Here is a 19,215-nt window from a genome sequence, read left to right as displayed (position 1 = left end):
TTTATTTATTTATTTATGCAGCGCTGGGTACAGTCAGAAGCACGGGAGGGTGAGAGAATTCACCAGAGCCAGAGCAGGTAGCAGAACAGGCAGACTGACAAAGTACACTGCTGAGGGGAGCAGTGAGTGCCACAGGAGAGGCCTGCTGTGCCATGTGGAACCCTCGCCGGTGGCCGGGGATCGAACCGGCGCTGCAGAGGCTGTGGGCAGCTCCGCAGCCCAGCTTTCAACCACTGCACCGCCAGGGGAGGCCCGGCTTTTTTAGTTTTTTTGACTTCTCGTTGGTTGTTTACAAGACTATTGTTCATGTTGTTTATTTTCCAAGTTTTCAGGAATTTCCTTGTAATATTTTTCTTACTGATGCCTAGTTTAATTCTGTTGTGGTCAGAGAATATATGTTATATAATTTCAGTCCACTTAAATGGAGACTAGATTTCTGGTTCAGAGTATGGTCTGCTGTGATGAATATTTTATGTTTACTTGAGAAGAAGGAATATTTGATGTTGGTGGAATATTCTATATGTGTCAGTTAGGTCAAGTTGGTTGATAGTGTTATTCACATCTTCTGTATGTCTTTGATTTCTATTTTTTCCTGTTAATTACTGAGAGAGGAATGTTGAACTCTCCAGCTAAAATTATTTCTCCTGTTACTTCCATTGGTTTTTTGCTTCATATATTTTGAAGCCCTGATAGTAGGCATAGACAAACTTTGTTTTCTCATGTCCTCTTGAAGAATTGACCCTTTCAGCATTATGAAATATCTCTAATCGCTAGTAATGTTCCTTGTTCTGAAGTTTACTTTGATGCAGTATAGCCACCCCAACTTTCTTTTGATTATGCTGCATGATTTGTCTTTTTCCTCAACCTCTTAAAGATAGTACGTAGTTGGGTTTGACAATAAACTGTCTTAATTGAGGTGTTTAACCCATTTATATGCGATGTTATTATTCCTGTGGTTAAGTTTATATCTCCCCCTATCTTCTTGGCGGTTTTTTTCTCCTGTTTGTCCCATCTGTTTTTTGTTCCTTTTTTCCTCTTCATGACTTCTTTTCAATAGAGTTTTTTTATGATTCCATTTTCTCTCACCGTCGTCTTGTTAGCTATATGTTTCCTTTTTCTTGTGGTTGCTCTAGGCCTTACAGTGTATATCTTTAAATTTCCACAAATTTTAACTACTGTTACATCACTTCATATATAATGCAAGAATCTTTACAACAGTATACTTTCTACCTTTTCACACTTTTTGCTCTTGTTCTATATTTTATTTATACATGTGTTATAAATCTCAAAATAAATTGTCCTAATCTATTAAGACTGCTTTATGAAACTACCAGAGAATCAGTACCTTATAAACAACAGAAATTTATTTCTCACAGTTCTGGAGGCTGGCTGTAAGGCCACAGTGGCAGAAGGGAAGTGGGATCTCTCTAGGGTATTGGCCTAGTCCACATTCAGTAAGGACTCTACTGTTATGACCTAATCAGCTTACCAAGGCCCACTTCCTAATACAAGCACCTTGGGAGTTAGAATTTCACCTTTGGAATTTTGAAGGGATACAAACATCTGTACTATAATGTATATTTTTGTTGTTTTTGCTTTAAATGGGCAAAAATGTCTTTAAGTCTTTATTACTGCCCAAATATATACCTTTTCTGTGCTTGTCATACCTTTTGCATCAGTCCATATTTCTATCTGGTATCATTAGCTTTCTGCCAATAGAATTTTCTTTAATATTTCTGTAGAACAGATCTGTTGGTGATGAATTCTCTATGCTTTCATTTTGCTTTCAATTTAAAAAAGATGTGCTTCTCTGAATAAAAGATTCTAGGTTCTGACAGTTCATTCTGCCATGACTTTAATGATATCTCCATTGTCTTTTGTGGCTTCTGATGATAAATCTGGCATAGTTTTTGTTCTTTTGGACATAGTGTCTTATTTTCTGACTGCTTTTCAGCAAATTGATTACAACATGTCTTGGCATAATTTTCCTTGTGCTTATTCTGATTGGGGTTTCTTGGATTTTTTTGGATCTGTGGGTTTATCGTTTACAGTAAATTGGGAAATTTTCTAGCTGTTATTTCTTCAAATATTGTTTTCTGTTCTCTTTGGGACTACAGTTAATTCCTATGTTGTTTGCTTGATGCTATCCCAAAAGCCATTGATGCTGTGGTCAAAGGCTTCCAGCTTTTTCATTTTGAATGATTTTTATCACTATGTCTTCTAATATTAATCTTTTTTTTCCTGCAGCATTTAGCTTGCTGTTAATCTTAGCATATTTTTCATTTCAGATAGTGTACATTTCCTCTCTAGAAGTTGCATTTGTGTATTTGTTACAGCTTTTACTTCTTATCATGAGCATATTTTCTAACTTCTAGAACATTTCGGTCATGTTTATTACAAGTGTTTTAACAACTTTGTCCTTGGGCCCTCATTTCTCCCCATCTGAGTCTCTCTGTGTGTGTTGGTTAATTTTTGTCTTCGTAGTGGATCATATTTTAGTTTCTCTGCTTGATATTGTGAATCGTGTTGTTGGTTGCTGTGGTTTTTGTTGCATTTCTTTAAAGAATATTGGATTTTTATATTTTTCTGGTGCCTACTTAATGCTACTTGGAATCAGTCTGACTTTTTGAGAAGGTCTGGTCCAGAATAGCCTTCAGTCCAGGAATGTTTTAGGCTTGCTAGTGAGGCAGCGTGCCTGAGGGCCCACCCAAGCCTGATGATGACCCTGGCTCTATGTGGGCTGCTCTGAGGCTTTTTGCTCACTCTTTGAAGAGCTTCTTTGCCTAGACTCATATGGTTTTCTTTCACATATGCACAGGTAAGTCCTTGGCCAGATTTGGGGGGAACTTCTATAGATTTACAGATCTCTGTGTAGCTCCCACATCACAGTATTTTGCCACAAAAGATGGCCTCCTTTGTCTTCCCGAACTCCAAACTGCCTTTTCCAACTCAGCGAGACCGTTGGGCTGGATTTGGGTTTTCCTCTTCCAATTCTGTGGCCTGGAAAGCGTCTCCACAGAGGAAGCTGGTATCTCTGGAGGGCTTACGTTCTGTGTCCTTTTCCTCCGGGCTCACAGTCCTGTGCTGCCTGCTGTCCAGGGTGTAGAAGTCAACACTCCATGTATTTTGCCTGGGCTTGTTATTGTTTGAAGTGAAAGGAAGTACCTGGTTTCTCTAACTCCATCTTGGTTGGAAGCAAAATGCAAATACCCAATCACACCCAATCTTTTTTTCCTGCTAGAAAAATGACTCCTAGAGGTAATAACTCATAATTAACACAGCAGTCTTTTAAAATTAAGTTTGGAAATGACAAAATTAAGGATATTCTAAATATTCCCTATTTCAGGTGACAATGGTATATAATGCATTAGATACTCTGAATTACACCTTATAGTAACAACCCAGGAAAGAAACTGTAGTACAATACCAGAAAATTAGAAATGGTTCCTTTAACATCTTTCCACCGAGATTGTCATCCCAAGGTGCAATTGCTTATCATCACCTTCAACCTAATATCAAATTAAAAACAGTATTTGGCTATAAAATTGTACTGTTTTTCTCCTAATTTACTTTGGCTTGAACTTACTTACCATCTCATGGATGTCACTGAATTATAAAACTTTAGTACTAAAAAAACACAGATCACTTTGTCCAGTGTTGTTGTTATGCAGATGATGAAACAGCCAGAGAGAAAGGGTCCATGCAAAAGCCCCTCCTCTCCAACACTCCAACAGGCCAGTCTCCTCTCCTCAGAACCACGCCGCCTTCCATGACTCAAAACTCTTACCAACCTATGCTCTCTTTAGTTAGAGGAAGGTGTTGGGATGTAAATTCAAGGGCAGTAGGATCGGTTCTCTCATACAAGTAAAAGTTCATCTCAGAATTTTCATGCATAGGTTTGTTTCCCCCAATGTAAAATTTATTTACTGTATAAATAAATATTACTGTACCTTTATAAACTGTGTATTTATAAGCAAATATTACCTTTTAAAAAACACCAGTGATTTTGTTCCTTTTTAAAAAAGGATCTAGTGAGAACAAGATTGGAAGCAGAAGATGAGATAGGCTAAATATAGTAATTTTTTGTTGCTCTGGAAATAGTAATTAAATTATCAGTTAAATTTGATTTTCCTACATTCTCTTTGGTGGACACAAGTTACTATGCTGGAAAGTCATGGAGTGAGTAGACATGGCATTTTGAGAAGGGTAAATGTTGGGCCCTGTCAGCCTGCTGAGAGACCATCTTAGACCTAGAGTAGACACCATGAGTTTACACTGCTGTCCATAGCAATAGATCTTTCTAGCAGTACATTCCAGTCCTGAGTGCAGAAAGAAGAGAGAACAATGGGATGGATTGAAAGTGAGAAGTGTGTGGATTGAAAGTGAGAAGGCAGATGGGAGTTGAGAGGAGCCAGCCTAGTGCGATTGCGGTGGAGCCAGATGGAATCGGGTGGGAGGTGGTTAGGGGAAGCTGCTGGAGAAAGGGGAGCAAGGTGACAGGCAAGGAATGGCTCTTGAGTGCACGAAGAATGGGAAGAGTATTCTAGTATTGGGGGTTGTTCTCTCTTTTTAACGCCTCAAAAAATAGCTTCAAAAGTTATAATGCAGGGTTTTATGGAGGCAGAAGTCACCAGTGGCAATCTCTCACACTGAGAGAGGCTCTTCTGGCAGTTAGTCTTTTGCAAGTCAGTCCTTACTACCTCACTTTTCCAGCGGTAGCTGCCTGAGCATGTATTTACTATTTCTGAGGCAGTATTTTGGGAAGATGTTAAGAATTTCTTCATAGTAAGGCTAATGTTTCTCCTTCCTCTAAATAAAACAGCAGCTAAGTCATTTCCATTTAACTAGAAATGATTATGAATGTTACTCATAGAAATCAGTAAGGAAAACTTTCTGGATTTGTGATACTTGAGAATTCTGCCTGACCCACATCTGTTGTGACCTTGCACTTCCTCTTCTAACTTGAGACAGTTTCTTCTTAGCCAAGACATTTGTCAACATACTTACTCCCTTCTGCACACAGCCCTCTCAGCACAACACACACATTATCTACTTTTCCCTTACATTTTTACTGGAAATTACAAAGAGAACAGAAGGTAGGCTAGGATGAGCACAAGAGTGGGGAGACTATGTAGTCATCTAGTCATCTAATCCTGAGTCCCTTTTCCTGGAAATGTTATCAGGTTTACCGTTAAGATTACTCTTTGGTTATTGACTGTCCAGATCTGCTTGCCATTTACTTGTAAAGCTAGTTGGCCTCTGTGTCTCTTTAAATCTCTCTTCTTTCAGAACCTCTCAGGGAAGTGTAAGTGGTACATTGAAGAGCTGACAGTCAGACGTCCTGGTTCAAGTCCCAGCCCTACTGCTTACAGGCATCATTTCATGTCTGCACCGTGGTTTCCTTAGTTATAAATTGGAGATGATGATAATTGGCCATGCTAATAGGATTCTTGTATTAAATGAATGAGTATAAAGGCACTTAGAACAATTTCTCATTCAAATTAACTTATTTCTCAATAAAAGCTAACCATCAAGTTCGAAATTGTTTAATTATTCTCCACTGACATTTACTTAGGTGTCTGTAAACGTCAAGTTTCAAGTAATGACTTATTGTCCAAGAATGGTGCTTAGAGTAGTAGAATCTGTAACAAATAAAATGACAAAGACTGTTCTTGTTGGCAGATTTTTTTTTCTTTTGTTTTAAAAGAAGTGTCAGTCTTGAGCTTAATTAAGTAATTGCTAGGCAAACATTGTTTTCTGTAAACTAATGTTGGCTGAGTTGTAAGAGCATAATTATCTAGCTTCATTTTTCCTAATGAAGGGTACTCTTGAGTTTTATGACTTTTTTTAAACATGATTTAAAAAATAAAATCTCCCATTCAAAAAATGGATTTGCAGTGTATCAAGTCATTAGTTAAGATTCAAACTCTATTTTTACCTTATGTTTATTTACTTAGCTGTGTTAAGGAGACCTGCATTTTTCATTTGCATTTTGTTTTTTTTGGTTTTTTTTTTTGTAAAAAAGATTTATTTCTTTATGCATTTTATGCATACAAGAACTGGGGTACAGGCCAGAGGTGCAGGAGGTGAGAGGATTCACCAGAGACAGAGCGGGGAGCAAAACAGGCAGATGGACTGAAGACACTGCTGAGGGGAGCAGGAGAGGTCTGCAACACCATGTGGGTTTCTCCCTGGCGGGCCGGGGATTGAACTGCTGCTGCAGAGGCTGCAGACAGCTTCACAGCACAGCACTCAACCAGCTGCGCCACCGGGGAGGCCCTCAATACTTTTCTTTTATAAAGTGTTTAAGCAAGTTTCATCTACTTCAGGGTAGTATTTATTTTACATTTTTTAAAAAAGATTTATTTATTTATGCAAACAAGAGCTGGAGTACAGGCCAGAGATGTGGAGGTGAGAGGATTCACCAGAGACAGAGTGGGAAACAGAAAAGGCAGACTAACAAATACACTGCTGAAGGGAGCAGCGGGTGAGACAGCAGAGGTCTGCTGCACCATGTGGATAGCTCCCTGGCTGGCTGGGGATCGAACTCATGCTGCAGAGGCTGCGGATAGCTTCAAAGTGCTGTGCTTAACCCCTTGTGCCCCAGGAAGGCCCTCCGTTTGTATTTTGTAACCCCTGTAGTCTCAAGTGAGAATTTCTGTTCAGGAATTTTTAATTCACATGTCAGTTTCTGATTTTGTTGTCACCACTTAAAGTTTATCAATCATGGTCATTTACATATTGTTTCTGGAACCCAACTAGTCTCTCTTGAAAATCTTAGTGATTTTTTTCACCCGGTGAAGATTTTGTTCTTCAATTTTAATAATTCAAAGTTCCATTCTTCATAAATCACTCTTTAAGTTATAGAAACTTGCGAAAGTTGAAATAAAGCATCTAAAAACATTGGGGGCCTCTGATATTGCATATCTGGATAACTATTTTTTTTTTTATTTTATAGAGGCATGTTTTTTATTTTTTATTTATTTATTTATTTGTTTGTTTTGTTTATACAAGCACTGGGTACAGTCAGAAGCGCGGGAGGGTGAGAGAATTCACCAGAGCCAGAGCGGGGAGCAGAGCAGGCAGAAGGACCGAAGTACAATGCTGAGGGGAGCAGCGGGAGGCAGGAGAGGTCTGCGCGCCATGTGGGACCCTCCTCGGGTGGCCGGGGAGCAGCCAGGGATCGAACCAGCACCGTGGAGGCCGCGGGCAGCTTCGCAACCCAGCGCTCAACCGCTGCGCCACCAGGAGGCCCATATCTGGATAACTATTAACACATATTTGAAGATTCACTTTTGTAATGCATTTTGATTTACATATTTACAATGAATTATTTAATTACTTTGTTTCAGTGATTTGTGCTATCTAAGAAAGAAATACCACATTTCACAGCATGCCCTATACTCGAATAGTCTTACATAAACAAAGACTTTTTTTCATATTAGAACTCCAAATCAGACCTTCATAAAATGTAATTTTTCTTTCCTCCACATGATCTGTTATTAGCTTGAGGAGTGAACTTCTTCCATATACAGAACATACCTCCCTAGATTATGCAATTCAGAGTAGGATCCTTTGCTTTTGCAGCTGCACTGTAAGAGGTCTGATCTCATCCGGAACTCCTGTTTTAATCTGTGTTTAAGGAAGACAACAAGGCCAGATCAAGTTGTGTGTCTAGGGTGCAGCTTCATTACAAAGAACCTATTCAGTTCATATTATTTTTTGAAAAATGACCTTGTTTTTTAATTTGTTATCTTAGAAAGCTCAAGTTTATGAAATATATACCTATACATCTTGGGTCAAGAGGTAGGCAGGGAGGAAAGTTCCATTCCCTCCTGTAACCTTGGTGGGCTTTCTGGACATGCTGATTGACTCTTGACAGTCTGTCTCAAGGTACTTTCTGCTTAGGTTCTGACCTTAGGATGCAGAAATCTGCCCCTTGTCCTTGGTGCTCAGTGAGTAGAGGGTCACAGGGTGTTGACAGTGTATTATTTTAATTTCTTGTGAGTAGCTTCTAGATGCCGTTGCTGTACTCCTTGAATTTGTTAAGTTGATTTTTTTTTTTTTTTTAATGCCCATAATGTTGATGGCTGCCTCATAGCATCCTGGGAGACTCATGTCACTTATAATTGAGAACCCCTTTGCAGAGAATTCCATTAGGATCATGGTCAGAGAGCCTCTGGGCGTGTCTTCTTTGCTATTTAATAGATGTTTGCTGTGGGATCTCTCTACTGTATTGTTCCCAGGAACTTGGAGTGTTTCCAGTTACGGTCATTGCACTTGGCCTCAAATCCATCCACAGGCAATGTTGGTTATCAGCGCGCTGCCACTGTTCAGATCCTGAGTGCATCCATAATATCTTTCTCTTATTTGCTAGGCAGAAGATGGTGTTAGTGATTGCGAGCTGCTGGCTGGCACCCTTGCAGAGCAGGAGTAAGTGAGTGCGGTTCAGCTTTCCGAGCCTGTGAGTCTGCTGCCTCTCCTCCATGTTTTGGCACCACTGCCAAACACATGCATTGAAATCCTTCATGATCATCAGTTTGTCAGATGATTATATTGTTGCAAAGAGTCTGTCCAGGTCCTTCGTATCTATTATTTTTTTTTTTAATTTTTTTGTCACTTTAGTGTATGTCCCTTGTGATGAGGACAGGCATTGACAATGTTGGAAGAAGGCACAAACATCTCAAGGCAAGACTAGCTATCGGAGGTTTGGTGAATGAATGCCACACTCCTCAGAAGGAGGGCTTTTGCAGAGCACCAGCATCGTCGGCCCAGGGCTGCACGAGCTGCTGCTCAACAGAGAACGTGGGCCCAGTCCTGTGGTGCCTCAGGTGTCTCTAACAGTTTGCTCGTTTTCTTGTGGAGTGCTTCATAGCGTGGTGTGCTGTTGCTGTCTGCCACACCTGTGTTACGGGTGAGAGGAAGTTTTCCATTTGCTTGCACAGTGCAGCACATAAGCACAAGCCCTCAGAGGGTGAAAAACCAACGAAGCTTGGTTCACAAAGTTGGGCAGTGTATAGAGTCCCTTTCCTACCGCCCTCTCCTCGGGATTGGGTCCTGCCGCCCGCCCTGCGCAGGACGGCAGGCATGGCGGAGGGACAGATGGAATATGTGGAAAGGGGGCCCCGCCTGTGGACTTGGGATCCCCCCACCATCATCAGACTTGACCCGTGTGGCTGGTAACAGCAGGATGACGTGGAGCCATCTGACCTGGTCTGTTTCTGAATGGTCGTCACGCTCTATGACCGGGCCCAGAAGACAGACCTATCCCACGTCTTCTTGTACCTTCATCTACTGTGTGTGCTCGTGTTGAGCAGGCCCCTTACATTTGCTGTATTGTTAAATCCAGTGTAATCATCAGAAATTCTCTGTGTAAAAAAGAATACTTTTGCATTAGAGTCCTTGAAGTAACAATTTATTTTTTTTCTGGAGGTATGTGTGGCTGCATGTGTGGCTGACAGTGGTGACGGCGTCATCCCATAATTTGGTGAACATTTACATTTCACGTCAAAGGGGGTAGCCAGGAACCATTCATAGAAAAGTAATTTTGCAACTTGCCACTGTCATTAAGATACCACACGAAGGCCAACTTGGGCTGTGTAAAGTCACCACTCGTCCCAACCTAGGTCCTGTGTTCCTTTTCAGACAAACTACTCATTGGGAAACTTGAAAGGAAGAAGAGAATGAGAAATGAGGGTTTTTACTTGCAGATGTAAATGGAGTGAGGTTAATCTGCCCAAATTCAGGCTCTTGTATTATTCCTTTTTGGTTTCCTTATGAAATGTTGTCTTTCACGTGGTTACTAGTTAGGCATTTGTTGCTAGGCGATTTTTCACCTGACAAATCCAAGGTAAGGGAGACTGTAACAGATGACTTTCCCCCAGCTTGGGTGGGTGAATTCATCCTCTTACTTGGAGAGACTCTCCAAAGTCCAGCATTTATTATGAGCTGAATTTAATTCCTATTAAGACATTTATCAATGAAATAAGATTGTTGGAAAATGATTTTTATTAAGGAAACCTGATTCCTAAGCATGGAAATCAAAACCTTTAAATTCCATTTAGTTGGGTTATGGAAGTTTGAGTCAATAATTATAAATTGGGTAATTATCGTAAGTGTCAAACAGCAAGTGATGGTTGAATTACAGATTTTTATTTATCCCATGAAATAATTGTAGATACGTTACTATGTAACTAATTGACTATGTAACTAATTAAGGTGATCTTTCAGTCGACATGGGTCTTTCTCACAATAAATTTGTATATTACCAAAACAAAGCTTTTCCATTTTGTTCAGCTTACTCCCCTACCACCTCCTTAGTCTTAATTCGGGGTTTTTATGGTGTGTGATAAATGAGCTATTTACTGATTTCTTGTTGAAGTTCAAAACAAATTTGGATTACTGGAATTTATTATTTGGGGGCATCTGGCTCATCCTTGTTTTTGTTTGTTAAACAGGAAAAGGACCAGCGCAGCCTAGACATAAACACTGCCAAGTGCATGTTGGGACTGTTATTAGGAAAAATCTGGCCCCTTTTTCCAGTTTTTCACCAATTCTTAGAGGTACCAAATTGTTATTTTTTGGAATGTATGTTTGCTTGCTAAGAACTACCAAATAATATTTAACTTAAGCATTTTATGTAATTTTTTTGTTTGTTGTACTTTTCTGCCTGTAGGAAGTATGGTGACATAATTGCTGTCCATGAGCAACTCCCTGTTTCCTCTGAGTGTATCTGTGAGAATTGGATGTTGTATGGCATTACACCTTGGTACAGATGCATCAGAAACAGTCACAGCTCTGTTCTTTCCTTTCTCACCCCTATTTTAAAAGCTTTACTTTCGTTTATATTGTCTGCTTTTATAAAAGTTGTAAAGATTTACTTCCATTTGTGCCTTTAGATAAGTGTCCACTTTTATTAAGCAAAGGTTAAAAAACATTCATCTGCCTTCTTAATAAAATAAGGTCGTAATGTATTCTTATCTCCCAGTAACTTGGAGGCTTAGAACTAGCTACGTATTAGGCAAACTGACAGTATCTCCTTAAATTAAACTTTGTTCACATTTATATTAAAGATAATATGGCACTCTAGAATTCCATCATTGTTGCTTTGCTTTAAGTATGATGATGGGGGACTTTTTAAGCTGCTGGTTCTTAGGAACTGGTTTTCATGCAATGTGATACTGTAGGACCTCGAGGTATCTGAGTTGTAAGTTTGACTTCCTTGGGTTGTCATATAGGGCATATCCTTCTTTAAAATGCCCTTTGCTTGAAAGGATATGAGGGTCTTGAGAAAAGCCTGAGTCTTGCCCCGACTCTTGAAATAGTCTGTCTTATAACATACTTTAAGGAATAGTCCAGAAAAACTTCCAACAGATGTTCTTTGAGGGCTGTTTTTAAAACTTGTGTTTTACTATTTTAAAACTTATAATATTACTAACTGGGACTCTGAGCTCAAGAAAAGTATAAAAGCCTGTTAGAATATAAGGAGTATTTTTTTGTTTACATACAGTCCATGTCGACAAATGGTGTGCTCTAATTTCTCTGCCAACCCCAGAAATAAGTTAGCTCTATTTGTAAAAGAAACAGAAATAGCTTCTTGTTCTCAGAGTTTAGCAGAATCGGGCTGGAGTGTGAAGCATTCTTTGGCTGAGAGACCTGCCACAGGCAAATTTCACTGCACAATTCTAGGAGCAGCATCAAGTGTTTCAGTGACTGGTTTTGCTTTTAGTTGCTTAGAAACTTAAACTTGTATTCTGTGCTTTGTTCTCTCTCTCATATTAATTTGCATTTTTCCTTTAATAGGACACAGTTATCTTTTGATTTGGCTTTTCTTGTCTTTGTATCCTCAAAATCATTGGCTCAGTTCCCTTTGCTTTTTATAGTACATACTGTATTGTTTTCCAGTGTTCCTGAGATCAGTGGTTAGGATTTTTGAATTGTCATATCTGGTTTTATTTTTAAATCTTTATGCAGGAATACTCCATTTTAAAATACACATATGGCATATTTCTTGTCTAAGAGAAATCGAAAAATCACTTCGTGGCTATTTTAATTTCTTCTATGATGGCACTCAAGTTTTTAATTACTGGAACTGTAATTTTCTTCCACCGCAAGAACACCTAGTGCAGAGACCACTTGCAGCACTTAGTTAATTCTCCTCTGGTGTCTTCACTGCCTCATGTGTTTAAAGCTGACTTCATATGAGCGTGCCAGTCACGTTAGGGACTGTCGCGGGGAGCTGTTTTTTACTTAGCACTTAACTTTTTGTTAAGCACCAAATGAGGTATTTTACATAAAACACATAAATTATCTCCTGCAACATCTCTATGAAGTAGATATTACCTCCATTTGCTATAAAAGGACTTCTGTAGTCCAGAAATTTTACCTCTAGGAATATAAAGTTGTCTTCCTTTGATGTGCTTGTCATTTTCTGTTGGGCCCCCATATAATATTTTTGTAACAAAAATTGTCATCTTGCTGTCTGTAACCATTTTCCTAGTTGGGTGCTCAGCACACCTCAAATGGAAAGAATGTAAATAAGCATCATGAACTTTATTGAGTTGATTTAGCAGTTGAAACTGTCCCATTTGTTAATTGTGTCAATAATTCATATTCCTTTTCCCTTCACCAGCAATCAAAATACAAAGTTATTAACAAAGACCAGTGGTGCAATGTGCTGGAGTTTAGCAGAACAATTAATCTTGACCTCAGCAACTACGATGAAGATGGAGCGTGTAAGTAGCGGCGACGCCATCCACTCCTGCCCATCTCTGTCCACTTGCATCTCTTCTTCATTGTGAAAAAGCCTCACAGCTGTGTTGTTTTCTCTTTCTCTTCAGGGCCAGTTTTGTTGGACGAGTTTGTGGAGTGGTATAAAGACAAACAGATGTCCTAGGACTTTATGCATAGCAGCGAGAGAGTCACTGTTACCACAGTTATGTCAACCATTAGCCATAAATTGCTGTTTGTATCAAAGCGCATGCTGCTTTTCTTGCACTATCTCCCTTTTGCAGGGACGTTTTGGTGTTTGCTATTGAATGGGCCAGCTCTGCTTGCTGTGTAGCATTGTTCTCTTGGAAGGCTGCTTTGCAGTTGTATTTACACTACAGATTGGTGAATTTGCCAACGTCCTCACTGTGATTATGTGTATATTGCTGTTTAAATTTTGTATATGTGTATAAAAAAAAGCTTCACCTAGAGATTATTTCTGCAAAAATGTATTGTAAAAATAATTTTTGTGGCATATTTCTAGTCCCTTTTTTCAAATGATCCAATTGTACTTTATTTGGTCTCAAATGTAGCATTTCAGAAAACAAGACAGAACAACTGTTACCGTAAGCAAATGTTGCCAGAATTAACCTTACTGTTGAAGAGGCCAACTTTTGGAAGGAGGTGGGAGTCCTAACTTTTCAGAGGCATACGCCAAATATAATTTGTTTTTCTTAAATATTAGCATTTAAAATAAATGATGAAAGTTATAATTATTTGAAAATGCAGCTATGTTCCATGCCACAAATCATTTCCACCATGCAAGGTATAGTTTTGTGTTTTTGTTTTTTTATTTTCTAATGTTAAAGCTGTAGTAATTTGAATATAGGTACAAATGAACAAATTAAAATTGCACCTTTTTTATGGAGTTTGAACTCTTGTGAGCTTTCTTTAGGGTTTTTTTTTTTTTTTTCTTTCTCTTTTTCTTTTGCATTCTTTCTAGTCAGTGTTTGGGCTGCTGATGCTTCTTCCTATGCCATACTAAGTAAAATTTATTTTGCCGCCTCCATGAAAACCTAACGGTTTGCTGGCAATTTATAACTGCAGAGCACTTTTAGTTGTGGCTTGAATTTTTAAGCTTTCATGATGTCTAATTTTCTAGCTTTTTGGAAAAAACTATACTATAAATGAGAGGTGTTTTGTTTTGTTTTCCTTTTTTGTTTCTTTTATGCTAGGCTTTTCCTGGCAGAATGTCCATTGCAGGCAGTGGACACGAAACCACCAGCATTGCGCTAACTCTATTACACGGTAGGACCTTTCCTGGAGGGGCCACTCGTCATTACCTGAGTAATTTGTACAGAAAGGTGATAGCCATTATTTATGTGGATGAGGAAACAAGAATAAACAGGATGGTATTTTTAGGTTTGTATTTTATGTCTTTTTTTTTTTTTTCCCCTGCCATATCCTGCTTGAGGAATGTATAGATAACATGTTTTCCCTTCAACTATCTGGTGCTATTGAAAGACTAATTCAGTCCCTAAAGTTTTGTGAAAACACAAAAGACTAATGATTTAAACTACGTAAAAAGCTAAATGGTGCATTTGAACAAGCAAATACTATAGTTTTATCTGAGCAAGATCCATGATTGAGCATGTAGTGATTGATAGAGGTTTGGATTACTTTGAAATTTAGCCAAAATATCTTTTTGATTTAATGTGAACATTTAAATGACATTAAATGAGTGAAGCACACAGACATGTCTCTTGACCACTCTTTCATAATTTCTTTGCAAACAGTGTTCAGATTGTCGGATAATTTTTTTCCCTAAGTGAACCACCAAAGACAGACATTTTGTGTATATATACAGTGTGTGTGTGCTTATACAAAACCGTGATATGGTAGAATGATATTCCTTCTTCTACCAAATAAAAGGGTTTGGTTTGCTGTGAAATAAGCCAGAAGTTTCTAAAACTCTATAATGATTAATTATTACTCACTTAGGAATTTTAGACTCACTTTTACCTTACAGATTCACACCAGATTGCACAAAGTTAATATCTGAAAAGAATAGGAGATATTGATGGCAAGCACAGCTGTTAAGGCCAATGTGTTGAAAGGGTGTCTGTCCCCAGGGTGGGTATGTGTTCGGTGGTGATGAGCTATCAGCAGCTTTGAATCTGTGGAGAACTTAACTTGAATCTTCTTCAGAAGTATCCCATAAAGTTGAAACAATCACACTTTAAAAGCTACAGTTCTTACATATGATCAACTATAGAGTTTTGCTTAAAGCAAACATAAATCACAGATGAAACTTTTTAAAAGTTAAAGAAAATGGAGAATTTTTTTTTTTTTAAACACTAAGCACAGTTAATCCTAAAATAAAAGAGTTGTTGCCGGGAAAATGTTGTATTTCATCCACAATGTTTTGATGATGGGGGAAACCCCAAGTAAAAACTTAGATTTCAAGAAGTATAATATCAAAGTAAGTATTCTGAATGGGAAATCTTGCACAACTAGAAAACTCTGAATACTTTAAGGTCCCCTGAAAAAGAAGCCTTTGTGCCTGCAGAGTGTTTGCCCTGGGTCTTCTGGATTTTATGTAGTTATTTGTTAGGGGAAGAAAAAAGGGATCAGACAGAACATTAAGAAACTTTTAAAAATATATTCCCTAGTTATATAAAATTGAGCAGTCATCAAGCACGCACTTACTGGCTAATGTTAAATAAATTGGGTGCCTTTTTCTGGTTTTCCTTTATCACCTGAGTCTATACCCTTTCCCCTATTCCCGTTGTGTTTCGTTCTCCACACTGCTGTATTCTCGTACTGGAATGTAGCACTTAGATGTTTACTGCTGCGGTAGGTCAGAAATGTCATGATTTGATTTGCCATAAACATCCATTATAATGTTACATGCAGCTTTTTTGAAGCACGGACTCTGAATTAAGTTTTTATAAATCTGACAAGTAGACAAACCTCTAGACTCTAGTTTAATAACAAATTTCTGTTGCCTCTCAGTCGCCATGTTAACAGTGCTTTTGAAGTTTATACAGAAAGCTTTAAAACTTAGTTTGTGCCCTTGGTTTTTATTCTTACAACTGCTAAAATACCTCTGTAAGCCTTATCTTTTATTCTTTCACATGTTGTATAATAAATGTATAGAATTCATTGACCAACTAAAATGTTGGGTGTCTGTAAATGAGACCAAAATGTTGGGTTGCTTTTTTTCATAAAATAATTTCTCTCGGGGGTTACTGTTAAATGAACAGCAGCCAGCCTGTAACTGTGAATGCTTCGTGTCGTCAGTATTTGCATTACATTCATAAACGTGTGCAAGTCCTGTGACTCCCAGCTTAACTAAAATACTGTTATGCCACCTAACTTGAGTACAGCGAACTGGTTTTAGGTTTTAATGGAATTAATGTAAAATGATATCCCATAAATAAAAAGTATTTGTGTTTGGTTTCAGAACTGATTTCTGAATTCTTTCTTCTCTGACTTTTTCTTCAAAATCCACTGGAGGTAGTTTTAAAGTATTTTACTTTTTGTTTTTTTTCCCAACTTTGAGTTACTTGAATATCTCAGTACTTGAATATCTCAAAGCTGCAATGATATACAAAGCTAGAAATGATACAAGAATAATATAATGAATGAATGTACCCATATACCTATCACCTAGATTTTCTAGTTCTGAACATTCTGCCACATTATTTGCACCACTTTGAAGGGGTGTGTGTGTGTGTGTGTGTGTGCATGTTTTTCTCAGTATAGAGATCTACTTTTTTATTAATTTTAATTTTTATTTATGCATACAAGAACTGGGGTGTAGGCCAGAGGCTTCAGGGGGTGAGAGGAATCACCAGAGACAGAGTGGGGAGCAGAACAGGCAGACCTACTGAACAACGCTGAGGGGAGCAGCGGGCAAGACAGGAGAGGTCTGTTGCTCCATATGGGTCAGCTCCCTGGCTGGGGATCAAACTTACGCCGCAGTGACTGGAGATAACTTGGCAGTGCGGAGACAGTAACCCCTGTACCACAAGGGAGGCCCTTAGAGATCTACTTTTTTATGAACCATCTGAGAGTATGTTACCTCATGACACTTCACACCTAATATTTTGAAAATGGGGAAATTCTTATAACTGCAACTGAATGATCACAATCAAGAAAATTAACATTGATACAATCCTGTTACCTTATAATATATGGTCCAGATTAAAATCTCCCCATCTGTAGCAATAATGGCATTGATAGTTATTTTTAATCAGGGGTAAGTGTGGCTTTTAGGCCTCATGCCATGTTAGTCTCTCTCAACCCAGGACAGTTCCAGATATAGTATTAAAGACAATGCAATGACTCCTCAGCCAAATAGTGATTTCAAGATATTTACCATATATTGTACATGACTAAACATTGAGCCTAATAATTGAGTGCTCGCTATATAGAAGCCAGGCACAGATGACCATTTTTACCACCTATAAGCTCCCACCCAGTTCATCTCTTACATGTGTATTCAACCCTGGTTAACAGCATCTGAAATTGTCTTACCCTAAAATGTCAGCTCCCTGATGGCAGGCTCTCCAGCTTATAGTTAATTCCCCAGGAAAAATGCATGGAAGAAAGCAAGTAGCAGAATTCCCACTTGCCCAACAATTGTCAGGGCCTAAGAAACCTCACAAAAAGACTTGAGAATTCGGGAAGGACAGATGCAGAAGATTTTTAGAAATCAAGATAGGAGTTAGAAAACAAAATTTCTATAAATCATAATCCAGGTGCACTCTTTTAAGTTAGTGATGTAAATGTTTCTTGCAACTGTATTTTGGACCAAAAGTTGAGGATTAAGACAAGAAAATCTCTGTTAATGCAAGCATCCACACACAGGAGATGGATGGTGGTTGGAAGTGAAAGAAAAAATTTAATCCTAAATTGATGGAAAGGAATGGGAAGTGGCAAACCTTCAGACAGGGAATTCTTAACTTAGGCCACAGCTAACAGTAGAAAGTCATAAAGCACATTATCGAGTAATAGGAAATAGGAGCATGAGATGTATTTTATAGGGAATACAGTAGCCCACATAGAAATTACAAGAATTGCAATAAAAGTGCTCCAGTAATGTAATTGGAAGAAGAAAGACTGGAGAGAGAATAAATCACCAAAGCCTGCTCAAGCCAAAAAACCCATTTGAGGTGCAGACATACCCAAGAAGGAGAAAAGTTACAGGAAGGTCACTCTAAAGACAAGACAGTTGAAAAATTGCCTTTTGAAATAATGGCATGAAGAGACAAGTGAACTGAAGAATAAAAACTCTTATCCACGGTAGAAAATGGAAGACCGTTAGGTCAATCCCAGGGCTACAAGAAGCGAGGAGGAAATCCTCAACTTGATTTGTTTGAACCTACAAGAAGGCAGGATTTGTTTTCTGTGGTGCCATAATATGTGTTACAGCATACTGCAATGACTCATTTAGATGTTATACCCAAATCTTCTTGTGACAAATAAGTTCTAGGCAGAAGATTAAAGTCTTTGTAGTTTTTAGAAAAAAATTGCCTTTGGAACTTTTTTATAACTAGATGGGAAGCAAGAACTGTGAGGAAATAACACATCAAGCTTTCTGGCCCTGTCTACTTATCCAAACTTGCAGGCAAAAGAATCCAAAATAGGACATATTCACCACTGTGGGTACATTCAGCAGAAAATAATTTGAATTTCCACACACCACCTACTCCCACCGCCCCAACCCGCTACCATTGATTGGTTCCTAACATTTGTCTTCAATTGCCTTAACAAAAAGTAAAATCATCCCATGTATAGCAGTACTGGCATAGAAATCATGGTGACTAGTCTATGCCTGGAATAATAATTGGAAACTGAAAAACAAAAAATTGACTATAGTAACTAAATGGAAATTTTTTAAACATTTAATATGTAAATCTCTTCTCCCAAAGAGATGTATTCAGTCCTTTGAAAGAAATTCTTTTGCAGTCACTCTCTGAAGAATGTGGACTGTGAAGAATCCTGGCAATGAAAAAGTAAACTGAAGAGGGTTTGTGTTTTACTCTGACACTTTCCAGCACAGACACCTCAGATTTGCCTACATTTGAATATCTGAAATTCAAACTAGAGCTCTCTAGAAATCTTAGGACAAATGTGTGATGATAAAGGAAGCTGCAGCTGTATTTAGTTCCAGTAAACCAGGAAGTTTTGGACCAACTTTCAGTAGTATGTTGAAAGCTGCTGCATTTGTCTCTACTTGCTTATTTCTTTTGGTATCATTGCCTGTGGTGGCTTCTACATGCTCTGTCTTGAGAGTAGAACTTGGTCGAGGGTTACAATCTTATCACAGTTACTCCCAAGTCACTGAGTAAACCCAGAGGAGTCTTTGAGCAGCCTTACCTGCATGTCTGTGTTACAGAGCCTCTACAAGGTGACTCGCCTAGTGATTGTCAGCCAATAATTCAGCAACCAGGTCTGGTAAAGGATGACAAGCGTAGAGAAGGGGAACTCATGTTCCAA

The 19,215-nt window shown here is 38.5% G+C and overlaps 1 protein-coding gene across 1 annotated transcript in view; it reads left to right on the top strand.

Moving 5' to 3' along the window:
* The window catches only part of DCUN1D4 (defective in cullin neddylation 1 domain containing 4), a gene marked incomplete at both ends in the record, with an annotated part of 65,087 nt that extends 52,192 nt beyond the window's left edge, over nucleotides 1-12,895 (top strand). The window contains 3 exons of the mRNA XM_084233841.1: nucleotides 10,458-10,562; nucleotides 12,632-12,734; nucleotides 12,840-12,895. Coding sequence (XP_084089967.1) covers nucleotides 10,458-10,562; nucleotides 12,632-12,734; nucleotides 12,840-12,895 — 264 coding nt within the window. The remainder of the gene's footprint in view (nucleotides 1-10,457; nucleotides 10,563-12,631; nucleotides 12,735-12,839) is intronic.
* Nucleotides 12,896-19,215: the final 6,320 nt, after the last annotated feature.

Source organism: Talpa europaea (assembly GCF_964194135.1).
Source record: "Talpa europaea genome assembly, chromosome: 5".
In the NCBI taxonomy this organism is placed as follows: Eukaryota; Metazoa; Chordata; class Mammalia; order Eulipotyphla; family Talpidae; genus Talpa; species Talpa europaea.
This window is presented reverse-complemented; position numbering and strand designations above follow the sequence as displayed.